This window comes from Cryptomeria japonica, chromosome 6 (genome assembly GCF_030272615.1).
Source record: "Cryptomeria japonica chromosome 6, Sugi_1.0, whole genome shotgun sequence".
Taxonomy (NCBI): domain Eukaryota; kingdom Viridiplantae; phylum Streptophyta; class Pinopsida; order Cupressales; family Cupressaceae; genus Cryptomeria; species Cryptomeria japonica.
In genome coordinates, this window is record NC_081410.1 from 561,787,661 (window position 1) to 561,809,865 (window position 22,205).

Genomic DNA, 22,205 nt, shown 5'->3' on the forward strand with positions numbered 1-22,205 from the left:
CTTTCAAAGAGTGCTAATGGTGAAAGGGTGTGTCTCTTGCCAAAGGGCATACATGATGAAGAGGTGTGACCTCTCCCTCACATTGAAAGATATAAAGGAAAGAAATTAAAGCATCCAGTAACATCACCATCAATCAGTTCAGATTAGAACTGTCATTAAGTAACATCTTTGTTCTTGGTGGCGGAAGGAATACAGATAAGGAAGGTGTGTGAAAAGAGAGGCACACAGACAGACTTAAAGGACGGAGTATCTGGTATGCGAACTTGCACAAATACGTGTAAATTCTGTAATTCTATTACAACTAGTTCTACACAATAAGATACGCATAACATCACTGCATTTGAATTATACATATCCTCGCATATCTAGTTTGTGAATATACTTGGAGTCTGGAAATCCCATGCAGGTTGACATATTCAATCTTGGTGAACACTTCATAAGTAAGTATGACTCAAGGTAGTGATTTGCAGTAAGGAGAACAGTGTTGGGTCACTTTTAAAGGCACGCCACTTCATGATTTAGGACCAGAGAGTCCCATGAAGCCAAAGGGGCATAAGGGATGCTGCCTTTGGGCCTGTAAAGGAGGGGCTTCCTGGGCACCTTGCTATAAATCACACATCTTCTGTCATACTGACACAATTTGTAACCCCAGATTGTGGGATAGATATAGCAAGTGGAGGAGAACAGTGATAGGGTGCCACACTAGGTAGGCCACCTCATTGATGGCATGGGCCACTTGAGGTCAAGAGGGTTAAGCCGCCCTTGAGCCGAGGGTAGAGGGCTTCTGGGGCACCACACTTAGCTATCCTACTCCACAATCTGTTCCTATGTTTAGGTTCTTGAGAATAGGTTCATGCTATACAAATAATAGGATTTTAGAATCTGTCATAAATCTTATAAATCTATATACCCAAATCTATATACCCTAACTTGTCTGCAAGATCCCACCTCAACATATCAGTTATTTCTTTATCTCTTCTACTTTGCTTAAGTTATATCTTAGTAAATCCTTCAGGGTTTATAGACCCTTAAATTGCAATTACCATAACAATCTGTGACATATCTATTTTTCAATTAATTTAGATACAAGATTATGAGACATAGATATACAATACAACTTGAATCTGTTATTACTGTTACTGTTTCAGTTATATGTAAAATAAACTTGAGTTATTAATTAATGAACTATTGAACTGGATTAACAGCACAGTGGGCTTAATTTGGGGAATCCCAGTTAAGGACATTACAAAGGAGATCCATCCTAGATGGCGTGATGATTGCCCAAGAGGCAATACATTCAATTCAAAACAACAAACTTCCAAGTATGCTAATCAAGTTGGACATAAAAAAGGCCTATGATAAGGTGGACTGGAGATTCTTGTGCGAGTGTTTAGAGGCTTTTGGATTCTACAAGCAGTGGGTGAATTGGATCTTCTATTGCATCTCCCGCCCAAAATGCTCTGTTATTATTAATGGCTCTCCAGAAGGATTTTTTGAAATCTCACGAGGATTGAGACAAGGTGATCCCTTTTCCCCCTTCCTATTTATCATTATGGTTGAAGCTTTGGGTAGGACTTTTAGGAAGGCAAAGGAGGTGGGGTTAATTGAAGGAATAAAAATCACGAGTGGACTACCTGCGATCACCCATCAGCAATTTGTTGATGATACAATGTTATTAAGGGCAAGAAAGAAAAGGGAAACACAACAATTCAGGAAATTTCTTAGACAATATGCATTGGCATCCGGGCAAGAGATCAATCAAAACAAATCTGAGGTTTTCTTTTTCTATGTGGAACCTAGAAAAGAGGCTGAAATTCTTACTACTTTGGGATAAAGAGCAAACAAATTGCCTTGTATATACTTGGGACCACCATTAAACAAAGGATTACGCACTTCAAAGCTTTGGGACCCTCTGAGAGAAAAAATGGAAAAGAGGTTAACCTCATGGAAAGGAAAATGGTTATCTTGGGCAGGAAGATTAGTCATGCTGAAATCAGTCATATCTGTTTTATCTGTGTATCTGCTCTCTTGTCTCAATCTTATTGTAGGGGTGAATTCAAAACTGGCGCAGTTGATGAGGAATTTCTTCTGCCAGGGTATTGAGGAAAAGAAGAAAATGGTAAGGATCTCTTGGGATAAAATTTGTAGACCCAAAGAACTAGGGGGTGCCGGAATAAGAAATCAATTGTGGCAGAACAAGACTCTTGGAGCCAAATTAGTCTAGAGGATGTATAAAGAACCCCACTTAAAATAGGTAAGGATTCTTTAAAATAAATATTTGGAAAACAAAGAAGCATGTGGAATTCTACGAACTCCCAACCCTCCAAAGGGTTCTAGGGTATGGAACTTCATCTTGAGCTACAAATCAGTCATATGGGAGCATATCTCTTGGGATATTTTAGATGGTAGATCAGCCCTATTTTGGGAGGAATCTTGGGAGGGCTATCCAGCCATTGATAACTGCATGGACACTAGGAGGATTAAAGATCATTTCAAACAAGTGTGGGGTGACAGAGTTAGAGATTATGTAAAGGTGGATGAGAATCATCCCTCAGTAGGTTGGAAATGAAAAAAATTTGCAGGCTGTCCTTTGCCAGCACAAGATGTGGGCCAACTCAAACAGATTTTAAATGAAAGATTGGTAATATTCAAGCTTGGGCAGGATAGATTGGTCTGGACTGAATCAAAAACAAGGTAACGTAATACAAAGGAGGGGTATAGGATCATCATGCAAAAGATACAAATACAAAAGACAAAACTTCCGATAGATCTTTGCTGGAGCAAACAGGTGCTTGCCCAAAGCTGGAGTTTTTGCCTGAGCTGCACTCCCAAGGAAAAATAATTACAACAGAATGGTTCAAGAAAATAGGATTTAAAGGACCTTCAAGGTGTGTCTTATGCAGAAATGCAGAAGAATCAGTTGATCGCTTATTGCTTAATTGTCCATATTCACAAGCATGCTAGAGATGGTTGTGTGCTACATTAGGTTGGGTAACAACCCTTCCTAGTGATATATTGAGTCTTTTCAAATGTTGGCCTCAAGGAGGCAAGAAGGATCTCTTTGGAAATCTTTGGATTTGTAACCCATCACTTTTATTATGGGAATTATGGAAAGAAAGGAATTGGAGGATATTCCAAGAATAGGCTATGGATAGAGAGTTGCTACTAAATAAAATTGAGACAGCCATTGTGGAGGTTGTTAATAGCAGAAACTCTACTCACTTGGCTAAAGGACTTTGCTTCACGGAATGGGACAATTGCATTAGGAAGGGCTGGTGTGGTCTGAAGATCCCACCCTTCTTCGGTAAGAGTGGGGGTTTTTAGTTTTAAAAAAAAGACAATCCTGTTCCTGGAAACCCCCTCAGGTTGGGTGGTTCAAACTAAACTTTGATGGGGCTTCACGTGGCAATCCGAGGTTATCAAGGGCTGGAGGAATAGTGCATCTATGGGACAGCTCAGTAGTTGCTAGATTTGCAATCCCATTGTCAGAGGATACCAACAATATAGCTGAATTCAAGGCTTTGAAAGAGGGTCTTTTGTTATGCAAAGACTTGGAGATCGAGAGGATTGAAATTGAGGGTGATTTAGTAATAGTGGTCAATGCACTTAGGACCAAACCAACTGTAATGTCCCCACTTTGGAATAGAATTTAATAATAAATAATAATAATATTAAAATAAAAAAGAATAAAAATAAAATTAAAATTAAAATATAAAATAATATAATTAAAATTTAATTAAGTTAATGAATGGTCAAAAGACATGGAAGGAAAAGTTGTGACTCCCTCAAACATGGGATATAAAAGGGAGAAGAGAACCTCATTTTGAGAAGGGGATAATTTGGGAATCAGAAGTGCAAATCTGATTTAAATAAGAAGTGCAGATTTGATTGTGAAAGGTTGCGTCCCTTTCAAAAGGTAGAGGTAATGAAGAGTTGCACTCTTTCAAAGGGTGCTAATGGTGAAAGGGTGTGTCTCTTGCCAAGGGCATCCATAATGAAGAGGTGTGACTGTTGAGTTTTGATGATCAGAGATGTAAGCAATCAGACATGATAATTAGGTGCTCGTTCAACCACTGGCAATGAATCATAGTAGCCCTCCCAACCATAGACGATAAACTGATATCGTCACCCCCGAGCACATCTCTTCTCAATCTATAGATCTGCTATGTGATATCAATCTCCTTTGATGGTTCATGAACTGCTGTGGCATATTCAGCCTGTCAAGGAATGTTCTATAATCTTCAACCTGATATGAATTTAATGCCTGATCTGCAGATGAAGAAATACAGTCTACTGAAGGATGATTGTCGATCTGCAGATGAAGAAATACAGTCTACTGAAGGATGATTGTCGATCTGCAGAAGGATACCGAACTGTTATTATTTTTCTATTATCTCAAAGAGAGGAGATCCGAACTCCTATATATCTAGCCCAATGAAATCACAAGAGAAGTCGGCTCCCTTCAATATGAGGCACCTCCTCAAATGATGCAACGTGAATTTCCATTAAGGGGTGGCAGTCTTTTGCCAAAAGTCGGCCCCTTTGATAATCATACTTATTAACAACCCGATAATGCACATTTAAACATCAAACCCGATAATGCACATATGATCTAATAAGGATATTAATAGATTAATATAAGTTTATCGGTTCATCAGATGTGTAAGGCCGGTAGGCCAATCACACATTTGTTCTTGCTGAGTCGGCCTGTAGGAGTCCGACCGAAGCTATATCATCAACATTGACCTCTCCCTCACATTGAGAGATATAAAGGAAAGGAGTCAAAAGCATCTAGTGACATGATCATCGAACAGATCAGATCAGATCAGATCAAAACTATTATTAAGTTACAGGAATTGGCAGCCTCCTAGTAGGGGACATTACAGTGGTATCAAAGCAATGATCCTGCCATCCTGTAGGGTAAAGAATCTAAAGATGAATCAATGAATCATCCTAGTTAAGGAAAAAGATCTAACAATATGTGCATTCACATGTATCCGTGTTTGCAGATATCCATGTGTATGCTTCGTGTTTTCAAGTGCATGCTCCGTGTTTGATTCATATCTAATGTGTTTGTTTGCTCCATGAGTGTCTATGATTACTATAGACATATTTATTTAGGAACATTGTATTTGAGGTCATAGTTGTGTGTCATGCTTCTAATCATAAGTTCTTAACATTAAGTGATATCTATGATATTGTGCAAACCATTTAAGAAGTGATGCGAGACAGGGATGAGAGAAAACTTGTCTTAAAATTACATAATTATGAAATGTATATGCAATTCATATTATCATTTGTATGAAGAATACCCTATGATGCATATGTTGAGCGAGCTGCCATGGTAGTAATATAAGGAAGTACAAAGAGGGAGAACGGTGATGAGGTCCTCCTCTAGGTAGCCCACCTCATGGTAGTTGACCAATGGTCCCATGAGGCCAAGGGGGTGTAAGACGGAGTCCACCACTCTTGGACTTAGAGGGGAAGGACATTCAGGCCACCTTATTGTATCAAACCAAAAACTATCATAATTGATTATTAACAAGGGGATAAGGATGGAAGTGATGAAGGGGAACGGTGATAGGATACCTCACTAGGTAGCCCACCTCATGGTAGTTTGAGGCCAAGAGGGCTCTGGCTTTCACTCCACTCTTGGGCCTAGGGTAGAGGGTCTCTTGGACACCTCCTCATTCTTCTTACTCCCACTTTCTTATGATTGAGATCCTATAGCGAGTTGGACCAGACCTTGGTTAAGTTAATTTATGCTTAATTATCTTTCTTTAGAGATTTATATTATTAGTTCCAATGGTTTCCTAACCTATTGCAGGATCTCAATCAGGTACGCATCTTGTTCCATTTGTAGTTTTACATAAAATGGTGATTTAGGGCAAGAACTAGGGTTTTTACAAAAAAAGTAGCAGCATGTTTATTCTATGAGTGTTTTGAAAGCCATTTCATATTGGGAATCATTTTGAACATTCCATGATCATTGCTTGAGGACAAGTAATCTTGAGTGGGGTGGACTGTAATGTCCCCACTTTGGAATAGAATTTAATAATAAATAATAATAATATTAAAATAGAAAAGAATAAAATTAAAATTAAATTAATATAATTAAATATAATTAAAATTTAATTAAGTTAATTGATGGTCAAAAGACATGGAAGGAAAAGTTGTGACTCCCTCAAACATGGGATATAAAAGGGAGAAGAGAACCTCATTTTGAGAAGGGGATAATATGGGAATCAGAAGTGCAAATCTGATTTAAATAAGAAGTGCAGATCTGATTGTGAAAGGTTGCGTCCCTTTCAAAGGGCAGAAGTAATGAAGAGTTGCACTCTTTCAAAGGGTGCTAATGGTGAAAGGGTGTGTCTCTTGCCAAAGGGCATCCATAATGAAGAGGTGTGACCTCTCCCTCACATTGAGAGATATACAGGAAAGGAGTCAAAAGCATCTAGTGACATGATCATCGATCAGATCAGATCGAACTTTTATTAAGTTACAGGAATTGGCAGCCTCCTAGTAGGGGACATTACAGCAACTCCTAATTGGAGACTGAGATCTTTGTTGGATAGGGCGCTAGAGATTTTAGAATTATTTGAAGATTTTAGCATCAATCATATTTTTCGAGAAGGAAATGTAGCTGCGCATAAATTGGCAAACATGGCAGCTGATGGACTTATCTTTGGCAAAATAGGCCTATTAGAGTAACTCAAGTTAGCAAGATAGTACTATTTGTTGGTGTTGGAATAAGCCACACCCGGACCGACGATGTACTGGTCCAAGAGGGGCCAATAGCTCAGTTGTAGAGCACTCCAGCAGCGTATGGAAGGTCCTAGGTTCAAGTCCTAGCTAGTCCATGTCTCAACATGGTATTAGAGCCAGGTTCATGCTAGGAGCCCCAAGCACACGCGAGGTGTGGCTTAAGGGGAGGTATTGGTGTTGGAATAAGCCACACCTGGACCGACGATGGACTGGTCCAAGAGGGGCCAGTAGCTCAGCGGTAGAGCACTCCAGCAGCGTATGGAAGGTCCTAGGTTCGAGTCCTAGCTAGTCCATGTCTCAACACTATTTGGACAAGACGGTGAATGGGATGGAGTTGAAGTATGGTATTGAAACATAGTCTAGATGGAGGCACGGGTGAACTTTGCTGTGGTTGACCACGAGTTCCTAAGAGGCAACATGGGAGGTGGTTGCATATTAATCATTTGGCGATCATTTTGAGATTGTTATCTTTATCCCGCAAGGCAATATGCATAACCGATGATGGGGGGTGTTGAAAATTCACTTGGTTGGTAGCTAGCAGTCGATGTCTTGATGTATCCCTATGTTGACTCTAATTTGGATTGAGATGCCACAGAGTCTTCATGATGTTTGCCACATTAGCTCATTAATGGGAACATTTTTTAATCAATATTTTGGCAGCAAGACCGACAGCCTGGATAATGTGAGATCAAAAGGAAATCTTATGGACAGTACTTGGAGTTGGTTATTATTGGCCACCTCAACCAGCTGAAAGGACGAGTAGTCCTATCCACATGCGGCCATAATGGAGCTTTTATGATCCATCTCTTTGAGTTGTTAGGATTGTCAGGAAGCTTTTGCCATAAATAAACGTCCTCGGCAAGAATGAGATTCATTTATCGCTTTGATCTCTCTTCCCATTTCTGCTCCCTTTTCTTGTTCCTGGTTTCCATGGATTCGCCTATAAGATTCATCGCAGATAAAAGACAAATGTCCTTCTTGGGCCCTATGACTAATAAGCGACTAGGCGAGGTGCTCAATCATTCCCACAAGCTCTTCATTCATGTAGTCAAGAAAATCTTGGGTGGCAAGTTTATCCGAGCCGATCATAGATATAGAATTAACACTAACATTCCTGCAGTGTTTCTCGCTACTGTTTTGATGGTTGATGAGCGGAAAGTTGTGGCTGGGGAGCTATGTCGTCGGGTTTTCAATAATTCCTTCTTGGGGAATCTTGATAGAATTCTGCATAATGTGGAAAGGAATCTCACGATTCCTTATCCTATGCATAATTTTGTTGTCATGCATGCTGGAAAGGCAGTCCCTAGGCTTCCAATTCTCACAATTTGGGATGAAGAGTCATTCGACATTAGGAAGCCTATTATTTGGAGGAGTCTGGACTTTCTTAAGAGGCTGATGGCCTTTACCCCTAATGGCTTATTGAGGGATGTTGTGGGTGATGCTGTGAATGAAGAGGAGGATTGGGTCTATCAGTATAACTATAAGTATGATGAATGCTTGGATGGCTTGGGCAGTGAAAACTCTAGTGAGACCGAACCAGAATAGATGGGCGAGGAAAATTAGAATCTTCCTGCTACTTTGGTCAATACACAACTTGGCTCAGGCACGGACATTGCTGGTCCTTCATTCACTCCTGCTGCTAGCGACTAGGGAAAGGCACCTGTCGGTGTTTAAGGTGCTCTTTACATGTTTCGAATGCTCATCTATGTCTCTATCCTGTTATGTTTGCCATTAGGCCTGCTATCTCGAACCCCATAAAGGGGGCATTTTGTGATCCGGCTTACTGATGTTCTTGGTTGCAAAAGTTGTTTTAATATGGATAGATAGGTTTGGAGATTAGGGTTGCTGTTTATAAGGCAATTTTGTTTGCAATTGCCATTTTCAAGGACTGGCAGTTGGCCTAGAGCTCTGCTCGGCCTCTCTGCTCCTTTTTTTTATAAACCTTGTTCTGATAATATAAAATCTTTGCGGCTTCGGCCTTTTACTGATCAAAGAAATAATAATAATAATTACCTAGAGTTGGAGTCAAAAATTTTAATGGACTTTAGAAGATAAGTAGAGAGCATTTAAGTCACGATTTATTGAGAGGTGTGTTGGATTTATGGTGAATGGGAAGGACAATGTAATGTTCGCTATTTTACCCACAAACACTGAGTTGTTGGTAGTAGACATGGATTGAGGTTGACTGGATCCTGTCAGCTGTTAGATTTTGTTAGTCTTTTCATTAGTAAATGTAATATACACCTCTTTTTTTGGGGGGGGGTTTATGTTTTACCAACCAGCTTAGCAACAATCAACATGAGATATGATAGGTCACTGCTGTAGCAATTGCTATATCATTTGATAATGCAAACAAAGGTTCCCTGCTGATGCAATTTTCTGATTTGATATTTATTCAATTGCTCATGCAATATGCTGATTACATAGCTCTTCAAAGGGAAATTTTCTCAATTATCCATTGCAACTTGAAAAGTTCATACATCAATCAACAATACTAGCAAAAATACCTTGAAAATGCAAGTTATTACAACTATTCAGACCTATTGCAGCAATTCTGGAAAGTGGACAGTCATCAGCTCTGCTATATCAGTCTTCTATGGTTCATTTGTAAGGTCTCCAAGGCAGCAATAAGGTTATTAAACCTCCACACACCAAACCCAACAGTTCAAGAATGCTCAGACCAATTATTCTTCACTCCAATGGCATGAAATCACCCTCTACAGGTCTGAAACCTGCTCAGAATAACCTGCAACAGCAAGCTGGGCACTAATGGAACAGGGGTGGCTAGAAATAAAAACCAAAAGGACTCATTTCTTGGCACCAAATCTGCAAGGGATGCCACCTAGACGCCACAGAAGGAATGATTTATAGCCACTATCATTCAGCCCTGAATACTAAAAGGGTTCCCACATGCTCCTTTCGGTGCTTGTACAGCCTGCTCATGGGGCGATTCACTATGAAAAATCAATATCTGTCAAACCCCTTGATAAAACACATTAAACTTGATTGCCTAACTCCTTGGATGATTTTTAAACAGTACCCACAAAAAGTTCATCAAACCCTAGACCTTCATGTAAATGTTATTCAAACTTATGTTCAAATCTAAGTTGTAGGAGGTTTGATATTCTTTTACAGTTATTGACTGTTGCTTCTTATATTTCAGATTGCTGTAGATGAGATTAATTAATTTCTATATTGCCTACAGCATTTCACACGGCATCTACTTATATGTGATGCCCACCGATCAAGGCATGCCTTGACTGGACATGTCTCTTGACATGCCCGATCAAGACATGTCTTGATCGGTGCACAAGCATCGTTTCATTTAAAGTGTTTACCGATAACCATCGGGTCACGTCGAATGCCATTTAATGTTTAACAACCGATAACAAATCGGTTCACGTCAAATGCTATTAATATTAACAACCGATAACAAATCGGTATGATGAGATTAATACGATAACTATTTATAGTTATCATATGATAACATCAATCGATGCTATCATATGATAACTATGATAGTTATCATAAATCCGATCTGTTCTATTGCAATCATAGCATATGAAATATGGTCATAGCACGATCGATTACATTTGGTAATGATGTCCAAGTATCGAATTGTGCAATCCGATGTTTGGATTGTGGAATGCATATAAAGATGATTAAAACAAGTTTATTCATTCAATCATGAAGTCTACCATTAGCTTGTAGTTACATCGATAAGGTAGATGATTGAATGAGAGATAAATGAAGTCTCTCATTCAATCATTTATCTTACCGAAGCTACTTAGTTTCAACACTCCCTCTTAGCTAGGGAAGATAACTGGAGACCTATGTAAACATTGCAATAAACATCACATTACTCATAATAGAATGTATTACATGACCTCGTAATACAAAGGATCATATCACATATACTTGTGACATGATGTATCACATAATAAGCGACACAGGAATATATCACATCATCTCGTGATATCAGTATCGCATAACACGTAACACCTTGGATATAAAATACTTGAGAATGTTGAATTCCCTTATATATCCAGGTTATGGTATGTGCACTGACATTACGTCACATAATGTCTACCACAACATATCATGGCACATCCATGAGTCAAAATGATATCAAGTCAGCATGATATCAACATTACAAGATCGTCACCTTATAATGTTTAATACAAGTGTTCATTGTCTAAAAGATCGTCACCTTTTAGAAATGTACACAGGGGGTGGAGCCCATAAAGTCATAACACAACAAAAGAAGTTTACACATTAAACATCTCATATATTAGTACAGATTACAAAACTAATTATAACTCAATCATACCAAAACCTTTCCTGAAGTGTTCAACTTTCACTTTGGATAGAGGCTTGGTCAGTATGTCTGTTGTCTAGTCTCCTGTACTAATATACTGCAACTAAATCACATTCCTATCCACCATATCTCTCACATAGTGATAAGGAATCTCTATGTGTTTGGATCTATCATGAAATACAAGGTTCGCAGAGAGTTTTATACAACTCTGATTATCACAATGAATAATAGTAGGCTTCAGTGGTTCTCCGAATAATCCTACAAGTAGTTTCCGTAGACATACAGCTTCTCGTGCAGCCATGGAAGCTGCGATATATTCGACCTCTGTAGAACTCTGAACTACTGAAGATTGTTTCCTGCTAATCCAAGATATCATGGTTGAACCCAAGCTAAAGCAGCACCCTGAGGTGCTTTTCCTGTCAGTCACACTTCCAGCCCAGTCTGAATTAGTGAACCCATGAAGATCCAAACCAATATTCTCATACTTGAGTCCATAGTTAAGAGTGCCTTGAAGGTATCTCATGATATGTTTTACAGCCATGAGATGAATCTCCTTAGCTTCACACATGAACTGACTCAAGGCATTTACTGAATAACAGATATCAGGTCTAGTATTGACCAGGTACATTAATGATCCAATCATCTGTCTATAGAGAGTAGGATCTACCAATGGGGAATCTGTTGCTGCCTCCTTCAACTTGTGAAGATTAGTTTCCATAGGAGAAGTCATGGGTTTGCAATTCATCATACCAAATCTCTTCAATATGTCTAAGGTGTATTTTCCTTGATTAAGTATAATACTGTCAGAGTTTTGCCAAACTTCCAATCCAAGAAAGTTATGTAGAAGGCCTAAATCCTTCATATCAAACTCTTTTTCAAGGTCTTTCTTACATTGACCAATAAAGCGATCTTCTCCTGTAATCAGAAGATCATCAACATATAAGATCAATATCAGCATATCACCTTTGACTTTCTTGAAGTAAAGATTTGGATCTACATCATTCTTTGAGAATCCCAATCCCAGGAGATAGCTGTCAATTCTTTCATACCAGGCCCTGGGAGCCTGTTTTAGACCATATAGGGCTTTCTTTAATCTGCACACATGTGTCTCTGCACTGTGGATCTCAAACCCTTCTGGTTGTTCTAAGTAGACTTCCTCCTCAATTTTACCATTCAAGAAAGCAGTTTTCACATCCATCTGATGGACTTTCCAACCTTTGGCTCCTGCAATGGCCAGTACTGTTATGAGTCGAACTTATGACAGAGGTGTATCTAGCAACTAGAGCAAATGTCTCATCATAGTCTATTCCTTCTTTCTGTGAAAACCCCCGGGCAACAAATCTGGCTTTTTGTTTCTCTATGCTACCATCTGCAGCATGTTTGATTTTGAATAGCCACTTGGATGAGAAATGGATTTCCCTTTTGGCCTAGGAACAATTTCCCACACATCATTGTTTAGGATGGATTTATATTCTTCCGACATGGCATCTTTCCAAACTTGATGTTTAAGAGCTTCTGGTACACTAGAGGGTTCTGATTTGGAGAGATCATTCATTAGGACTACATAGCTAGTGAATCTTCGGGGCCTCTTACTTTCTCTAAAAGTCCTTGAAGGAGCTGCAAAGTCCCTTGCATCTTCCATTGTTTTGTGAACCCATAGAGGTCTTTTCTTAGGGATTTCTTGGGGAGGAATTTGTACTTCATTTTCTTCTGAACACTCCCTCTGAATCTCGGGAGTGGGATCCTCTTCTAGGTCTGAAGATGGAGCATAGATTTCTGACTCAATAGAGTATTTAGCCCTTTTGAAGGCTATGTCTTCTTCAAATATTACATTTCTACTAAGTTCAATATTGCTATGTCCAGGCACAAATATTTTGTAGGCTTTAGAGGTTTCACTATATCCAACAAAGATTCCTTTTCTTCCAGAGGGTTCTAGTTTTGTTCTTTTCTCTTTAGGTATATGAAAGTAGACAAGGCATCCAAATATCCTAAAGTGAGTGATATCGGGCTTTATCCCTATGAAAACTTCTTCAGGAGTTTTATCTTCAATGTGGGAGTGAGGACATCTATTTTGTATGTATACAACAGTGTTGGAGGCTTCTGCCCAAAGATGAGTTTCTAAGTTTTGATCAAGAAGCATGGCTTTGGCTGCTTCTACAATGGTTCTATTTTTCCTCTCAGCAACCCCATTTTGTTGGGGATTGTAAGGGACAGTGAACTCCCTCTTAATCCCAGCTTCTTTACAAAATTCCCTAAAAATGTTAGGTATATTCCCTCCCATTATGAGTCCTTAGGATTTTTATTTTCTTTTCGGAAGAGTTTTCAGAGAGAGATTTGAATTCCTTAAATCTCTTGAGGATCTCTTCAGATTCTTTACGTTTAAGAAAGTAGATCCAGGTCTTCCTAGAGAAGTCATCAATGAACATTACATAATAAAGGAACCCTCCTAATTATGGTACAGACATTGGCCCACATAGGTCAGAGTGAACTAGTTCTAAAACATTGCTTGTTTTCCTAGAACTATTTTGAAAGGAACTCTTAGTATTTTTGCCTAGGGCACACCCCTTACATGTACCAGAATGGTATTGTTTTAACTTAGGCACCCCAATTACTAATTTTTCCATTGAACATAAAGCACGAAAGTTTAAATGACCTAATCTTCTATGCCAAATTTCATTAGAATCTGCAATCTCATGAGGTAGGGATAGGTTAGATTCAGTACATAAATCATACAAATAGCCTTTTCTATGCCCTAGGGTTATAGCCTTCTTGATGGAAGAGTGTTGTGGCCATACTAGAACTTTACCATTCATGAAGGTTATTATGTACCCATCATCTTCAAGTGCAGATACGGAGATTAAGTTCCTCTTGATGCCAAGAACGAATAGAACTCCAATGAGTTGGAGAGACATGCATGTCTTCAGCTTAATGGTGCAGGTACCAACGCCTTTCACTGGATGTGCAGAGTCATCACCAATGGTTACTTCTTCATCAATTTCTTCTAACATGGAATCCAATAATTCTCTATACCCAGTGATGTATCTTGAAGACCCACTGTCAATGATCCAGGTGTTAGATTTATTGGATACTTGGCTAGAGAGGGCAGAGTAGAATACATGCTTCTCGGAGTCATATTCTTCCCTTTTCACTTTTGCAAATGTAGCTTGTTGTTTGATTCTATCCGGACATTTTGCTGCATAGTGTCCATATTGATCAGACCTAAAACACTGAATGTGAGAGTTGTCTTTCTTAAATGACCTTTTCTCATGTCGGTTCTTTCTCTTCTTGAAATGTTTCTTCTTGCTTTTCTTGTTGGAGTTGGTATTTAGAACATGGAGATCTTCATCTATGTTCTTTTGCTTGATCCCCTTCTTATTTAACCTTGACTCCTCTTGAAGACAATCTGCTCTTAGCCTATCAAATTTCGGATATTTAGCCCTTGCACTAATGCCTTGGACGAATGTTTCCCATGTACTAGGCAACCCATCTAGAGCAATGAGCGTTAGCTTTTTGCTTTGGATCTCATATCCAAGCATTGCCAGTTCATCCCTTAGGGCTGATATCCGCATAAAGTATGCATTGATTGACTCTCCTTTGTTCATACTTATATGATTTATTTCCCTTTTTAGAGTCAGGGTTCTACTTTTGTTGTTTATCTCGAATACACGTTCGAGTGCTTTGAACATATGGTAGGCAGTGTCATGCTTTGTTATTATTGGCATAATGTGATTTCTCACTCCATTGACTATGATCTTCATGGCTTTTTCATTTCCCTCAATCAATGTCGATTTGTCAAGTTCATTCTCTGGTTCTTTAGATTCAACTCTTACAAATGATTCAACTTTATTCTCTTTTAGAATCATCTTAATTCTGAATTTCCATGCTAAGAAATTATCGCCTCCTTCAAGTCTATCCTCAAATCTGATAGCATTAGCCATGGAAAATGTGATGTTTATATCTTCGATTTGAACTTCTAAAATTTGAATGCCTTAGGTTCGATCAGCGTGGCTCTAATACCATGTAAATGTTATTCAAACTTATGTTCAAATCTAAGTTGTAGGAGTTTTGATATTCTTTTACAGTTATTGACTGTTGCTTCTTATATTTCAGATTGCTGTAGATGACATTAATTAATTTCTATATTGCCTACAGCATTTCACACAGCATCTACTTATATGTGATGCCCACCGATCAAGGCATGCCTTGACCGGACATGTGGTGCACAAGCATCGTTTCATTTAAAGTGTTTACCGATAACCATCGGGTCACGTCAAATGCCATTTAATGTTTAACAACCGATAACAAATCGGTTCACGTCAAATGCTATTAATATTAACAACTGATAACAAATCGGTTCACGTCAAATGCTATTAATATTAACAACTGATAACAAATCGGTATGATGAGATTAATACGATAACTATTTATAGTTATCATATGATAACATCAATCGATGCTATCATATGATAACTATGATAGTTATCATAAATCCGATCTGTTCTATTGCAATCACAGCATATGAAATATGGTCATAGCACGATCGATTACATTTGGTAATGATGTCCAAGTATCGAATTGTGCAATCCGATGTTTGGATTGTGGAATGCATATAAAGATGATTAAAACAAGTTTATTCATTCAATCATGAAGTCTACCATTAGCTTGTAGTTACATCGATAAGGTAGATGATTGAATGAGAGATAAATTAAGTCTCTCATTCAATCATTTATCTTACCAAAGCTACTTAGTTTCAACACTTCATGAGCATTTTAGTGAGTTTGACTTGCATAATGAAGAGAATCAACCCAGTCTGATCTGCACTGTGAAAAGCATCAAAAAGCTCCCTAGAATCAATGCCACAACTCAACAAAGCATTACCACAGATACCCTAAATCATCCACCAAAAAACCCTAAAGGTTCTCATCATTTTTTAAACCCCAAATCCAAGAAAAACAGCAATTAAATCCTCTGTGTTTCCTGTGTGAAAACACGTGACCAGCTAGGGTGGGATGCCACAACTCAACAAAGCATTACCACAGATACCCCAAATCATCCACCAAAAAACCCTAAAGATTCTCATCATTTTTTAAACCCCAACTCCAAGAAAAACAGCAATTAAATCCTCTGTGTTTCCTATGTGAAAACACTTGACCAGCTAGGGTGGGTCTCTCACCACCAAAACCAGCAAGATGAAGAGGATTTTCGTCCTCAACAATACCTGGAACAACCCAAATGCTCATTCTGATAGCATATATATATGTTTGCAAACTCTGAATCAATGAAATGAGAGCCAAACCCCCAATTTATAGGGTTTGGAGGGAAATCAAGGCACTTTAAAATTCAAATATTTTATTTTCCCTCAAAAAGCTCCAATATTATCTTAAAACAACTTAAGTCTCCCCCCCCATCATCTAGGCATCGAACTTTGAGGGTCAATACATAACACTTCAATATTTAAATTTTTGACACTAAAGTGAATAATTAAATGTCACTTTATTACTTTAGAGAAAATATTAATATAATATCCATCACCTAAGAGAAACTTGAAATAGAAAGTTGATCATGTCGGAACATAACTGATGTTGAAATATGATCACTGATGCTGACACAAGCACTTACTATAAATCACTAAGAAGATAACAAACCCAGAAAAACCCAGAAATATCGGTGTCAAACAAGCACATACTATAAATTATTAAATAGTAGTGTTCTCTAAGGATTGAGGAGAACAAACCCAAAAAATCCCAAAAAGATTCAAAATAAAACAAAACGCTACAAAGAGCATTGTCACCAATTGACAAATACACAGCTGTCAAAATCCAAGAAACTATAACCCGAGCTCTCCAACAACATTGGAAGACTTCCCACACACCTGGGAACTTAAGGAAAACCCTGAAAACTAGAAAACGCTCACAAAACAAGATGGCATAAAAATAGGGACATTACAGTCAGTTGGTTTAAGTTGTGTCAATTAGATAAGGAATGCTGCAATTATTCTATTACTTATCTTCAGATAAATAGGAATCAGCTTCAATTAAAAAAGGATTCAAGAAGTGAGTTATCTGCCTAAATTTTGGGAGAGTGTTTGTCAGTTTGTTAGCATTGAACATAGGATTAATTACCATAATATGTGGATCGCATGAGTTGAAGATTATATAGGTAGTGCTGGGAAGAGGAAAGGCATCAGTTATTATTAAAAACACAAAAACTTCATTCTGTTTACAGAAATCGGATGCTGCTACAGCAGCTTGTTGCTTGAGACAAAATCCCCAAACTTTTTCAGGTTCTCGTAAGGAGAGAAACCATTTCAGATATTCGGCAGGCAGTATAGAGCAGCATGAAGGTTATTCCGGGGTATTCAGTGGACCAAGGCAACAACGAGGTCATTCTGAGGTCTTCAGCAGTACCAGGTAGCAGCAAGGATCACGCAGAGAAATTAGTGTGGGTGAGTAGCATAAGTTTCTTGTATTGTTTGTATGTATTTCAAAAAGACAAAATATATACATCTGATATCATAATTGTTTCTGGGTTACTTTCTGTGTATTTAGACTACTTACTACAGTCTTCTTCTGGGTTTACTATCTATGTATTTAGACTGTGTTACTACATACAATTTAGCAAGTGTGAGATGAATTGGAAAGTGCCAGGAGATTTTCAAATCTGGATTAATACAAATGGAAATGGACAGAATAATTATTTCATTGAATATCCATTGCACTATCAATCTGCAGTTCTGAGAATAGCTACTACTGGTGCAACAAGATGAACACTTGAAAAGGGAAGAGAAGATACAGGCAGAGGCTACTAAGGTGAGAGATCTATGCTAATTTCTCTAAATGACTACCTGATTTCTGCAATTCATCCAAATGAATGCCAAATAAGTGAAGTTGGAATCTCTCTTGTTTGTTATGGCTTTCCTCCATCAAGAATCTTTTTATAACTAGATAAAAATTTGTGGCTTAAAATTGGACTGCAAGTGGGTTTTTAAAATGGGTCAAGCAGGGGATTTATTTGATCTCTTTTTAAAGACTGCTTCGATGACTTAAGAATTTGTTAAATAGACTTTCGGTACTTATACATTTCCAAGATGCTGTAGGGAGATTCGCATTTAAACTATGTTTGGGCTGGTAAGAGTGCAATTAAAAACTCCATTTTAGTGCAGTTGAAAGCAGTGATTGCAAAAGCAAGAGCATCGCCGATGTATGAAAATAAGGAAGCAGGTGAGGATTCTCATTCACATCACTTGCAATCTAAGAAGAGGATCATGTTGAGGTTGTAATCTGAATTTAAATTTTAAGATGTCAATTCGACCATGTGACATGAAAATGACAGCTTTCCATTCAACCCACCTGATCAACAATGAGATCAACTACTTTGAGTTATGGCTGGGACATCAACTATTCCATTTAAATTATATGGTTGCAATGTCAGAGGCCAGATTTTTTCCCGAAATGGCAGCAGCTTCTGCCTTATGCACTCTGTTAGACCTTGATTTTAATGAAGCAAAATAGAGTGGAAAGATCATTTTACCCCTAGCTTCTTTCTAATGAGATGACCATAAATCAGCTAAATGTGGACTTTGAAATGATGAATGAAGCTATATAGAGGGGATAATTATTGAATCATTTGTGGAGTGGCGAGAACATAAACCATCTGGGGTGACAAAAAACAACCAATATAAGGCACTTCAGCAGCTACACTGATCCAGTTCTCCACTTTCAATCTGGCATCCACATTGATCCGATTCACTATTTTCAATCTGATTCTCCATTTCAAATGCCAAACCAGACAACCAAAGTAGTAGCAGCATCTCCTCATCAGCAACCTGTGACTTTCTTTTGCAGTGGATTCATTTGAATATTTGAATAATATAGTGGGAGAGCCTCAATTGGGTTCAAAAAAGTCATTCAAGATATTGATATCCATATTTTGCCCAAAGTGGGGCACATACATGATGGTCTTTGAAGCTAGAAAATATCAAGCTTCTACCAGATGGAGCTAGTTGTCTGCTACTGAGTCCGGAGAATACGATCTTCATTGATTGTAAGAACCAAGCAACAGAGTCTGGAGATTATAATTTACATTGCTTGAGAGAATCAGCCAGAATGTACACAGCACACCTACATTAGTGTAGGTATATAACTCTGGCATTTGAATGAACCATATTGCAAGAGAGCAAAGATATCCACAATGATGCTTTTTCCATCCTTTGAAGGGTTAGACATATCCACAGGTGAGTTAGGCGAAGGGAATAAAAACTCTCTTAATATGTTATGTTGGGCTCTGGTCGAGATCTCAGGATTCAGAACTATACCCCGGTCATGGTTTACGCAGCTATTTAGTCTTTTTATGTTTTGATGTTTGTACATATGGGCTATGTTCCAAGAACAAGTAAAAGTTGTTTGTATTAGTCAAATGAGAGCCAAACTAGCTAGTTTGGAGTAATTTTGAAATTTATGTCCAGACTATACTGTATTTATGGACTGCATATAATCGGCCTTATAGTTATAATGCCAAGGTTCTGGAAGTTTTAGCTGTTACAATCCTCTGGAAGCATAGATACACTGTGTTGCAGTCCATTGGAACATCTTATTCTGTTGAATGTAAGGAATCCCATACGCATTTTTTGTATCTGCCAGAAAAAAAAATTGCAGGATCTTCTGGACAATTTAAATCATTGAGGAAAACTCTGTAGCTTCTGTTTTCTTTTTTATATTTCACGAGAGGGGAAATAAATTAATAATTTAAACCCTGAGTATCATAGAAACTTAATGGATCAGTCTTTTTTAAATCTTTTGAAAACAAAAGCAATGAAAAATTCAAGTTCAATGGGTAGCCAAATAATCTAAATATTTGCCAAAGGGAATGAACTAAATCCATATATCATAGGGGCTTTCATGTGCTAATTGCTAGAACTAGAGAAGAAGTAAGGGAGCAGTAGAGGATGCCTGGGTTAAAATAGCCAAGACACATGATATGTGTTGAAAAAGAGAAATTATTGCATCCAACTATAAATGACGGAGGTTACCAGTTAGCAGTGCAAGAAAAAAGTTCCCACTAAATAAAACTAAAATTTGAGAAAAAAAAAAGCGTTGATGTAGAAGCTTGCCTGTGCAACCTCTGAACCCTTATTCCAAACAATCTCCTCCAATATATTAGAAGGAGCAGAACTTCCTTCATCCCCACTGTGAGGAGGATACCTTCTAATGCCAACCACCTGGACAAAGCCCACTATGAACAATAATTAAAAAAAGCACCCCAACACAATGCATAATCCAGTGAACTGACAAGGAAAACACAATGCATCTTATTATACCTGTTGTGCACTGCAGACGAAAGTGGAATGTCTGTTGGTGGCACTGGTGTTCCACATGAATCTTCTGTATCTCAAAAGATGATGGTGATTTATTGAAAATGGCCTACAACGGTCCTTCTGTGGGCTTATAAGGGCTGAGAATGAAACCCCCCATGCAAGACTTCCCATTATTAATATTTTGCCTTCTTACAAATCCCTCACTCTATCCAAGAGTCTACTGCATTCTTGCAAGCTGAGTTGAGGAGCTGAAAATCTGCGATTTGGTAGAACAAAATTAGTTTAAGAAGTCTTTAATCTGACATAAGATCGATCATAATGGATACAACACAGCACGTTTTTTCAAATAGAAGAGACACATTTATTGTTCTAATGATTTAGATTAGTTTAAAGATATAATGATAAAAGAATATAGATTAGTTTTAAAGAAAAATTATAAGGAGAAAAATATACTAATAAGAGACGCAAAGCATCATGTTTCTGTCATTAGTTTGAAGTACATAAAAGTAAAGATGAAGATAGACGAGGAGAGGAAGAGAGAGAAATAGATAGAGAGAGGTAGAAGGAGAGATAGAGATAAGAGGATTGATAGATAGAGAGAAAGATGTAGAGGGAGAGATAAAGGTAGAGAGAGAGAGAGAGGGGTAAATATAGAGGGAGAGGTAGAAGGATAAATAGAGATATGTGGCACTATCATAAAGAGATAGAGAGGTAGAGATAAGTATATATGTTATTTGCTTTTATTTTAGATAGATTTTTATATGAACTACGATTTGTTAATTTTCTAGGATGTTAAGGCTATTGTTTAATTTATGCATATTGGTAGTTGTTTGGTTGCCTCTCATGATGTAATTTTTTCCTTTGCTCCATTCAATATCTTGGTGCCCAAATTGGGTTTTATGCTTTGAAAGTCACCAATACACTCAATCCAATTTCTATGAAGCAGCCAACTTCAATTGTGGAAATTATCACGAGGATTGGACCAACTGACAAGGATTCTGCAAATCCTTCTACGCTTCGGGCTCTGCAAAACTCGGGAGGGTAATCCCTTTAGTGAATTTTTTGATCTTTGCACCACACTCAAAGATTCACTAAAACAAAGCAGATGATCTCATAAGCCGGCTCAACAACAGGAAGAATACTAAAGGATGGCAAATCCTTCAGTGATCCTCAACCTAACCGGAGCATGAGATGGGTAAGATAAACAATAACAGACATGAAATGAAAGGTATTCTGATAATCAACAAATTATAGCGATTCATCAGTGAAATTGAAACAAGACTGGTATTTAAAGACAATTACAAGCAGTGATCAGTGCCTTACTCCATTGGGCACCTGAAGATACAAAATGTAAACTGAAAACATGACAGAATTTTATCTAATAGTATAAGATCTAAGATAATATTGCCTTACAATATATCTCATTTGCAATCCCAACTTAAACTACTTATCTAAATCCCTACATAAGCCCTATCACTCTGTAATCCCACTCAAGTATTTAATCGACCCCTTAGGACGAGGCATGAAATGAAAAATTGCATACATCATAACAATGCAACAAATGAAAAAACCCTTGATTCTATTCATTTGAAAGATGATAGAATTATACACCGGAGAGAAATAGATCCGAATTTTATTTCTATTGAATAAAATTACTACTTTTGTCACAGAATAAAATTTACATATAACTCCTTCAAGAACTAGCACAAAGCTTGACACTAAATGCTTTTGATTTGCTCTGTAAATGACTTTACAGCTTCCTTACTTCACCTAGACTCTCTACTGGAACCAGACAAGGAAACCCTAAAG

The 22,205-nt window shown here is 37.9% G+C and overlaps 1 protein-coding gene across 1 annotated transcript in view; it reads right to left on the reverse strand.

The window, feature by feature from the left end:
* The window catches only part of LOC131068041 (indole-3-glycerol phosphate synthase, chloroplastic), a 123,570-nt gene extending 102,844 nt beyond the window's left edge, over window positions 1–20,726 (reverse strand). Inside the window, exons 1-2 of the mRNA XM_058003247.2 lie at window positions 20,400–20,726; window positions 20,193–20,300 (exon numbers count right to left, since the gene is read on the reverse strand). Coding sequence (XP_057859230.2) covers window positions 20,193–20,300; window positions 20,400–20,567 — 276 coding nt within the window. The 5' untranslated portion in view covers window positions 20,568–20,726. The remainder of the gene's footprint in view (window positions 1–20,192; window positions 20,301–20,399) is intronic.
* Window positions 20,727–22,205: the final 1,479 nt, after the last annotated feature.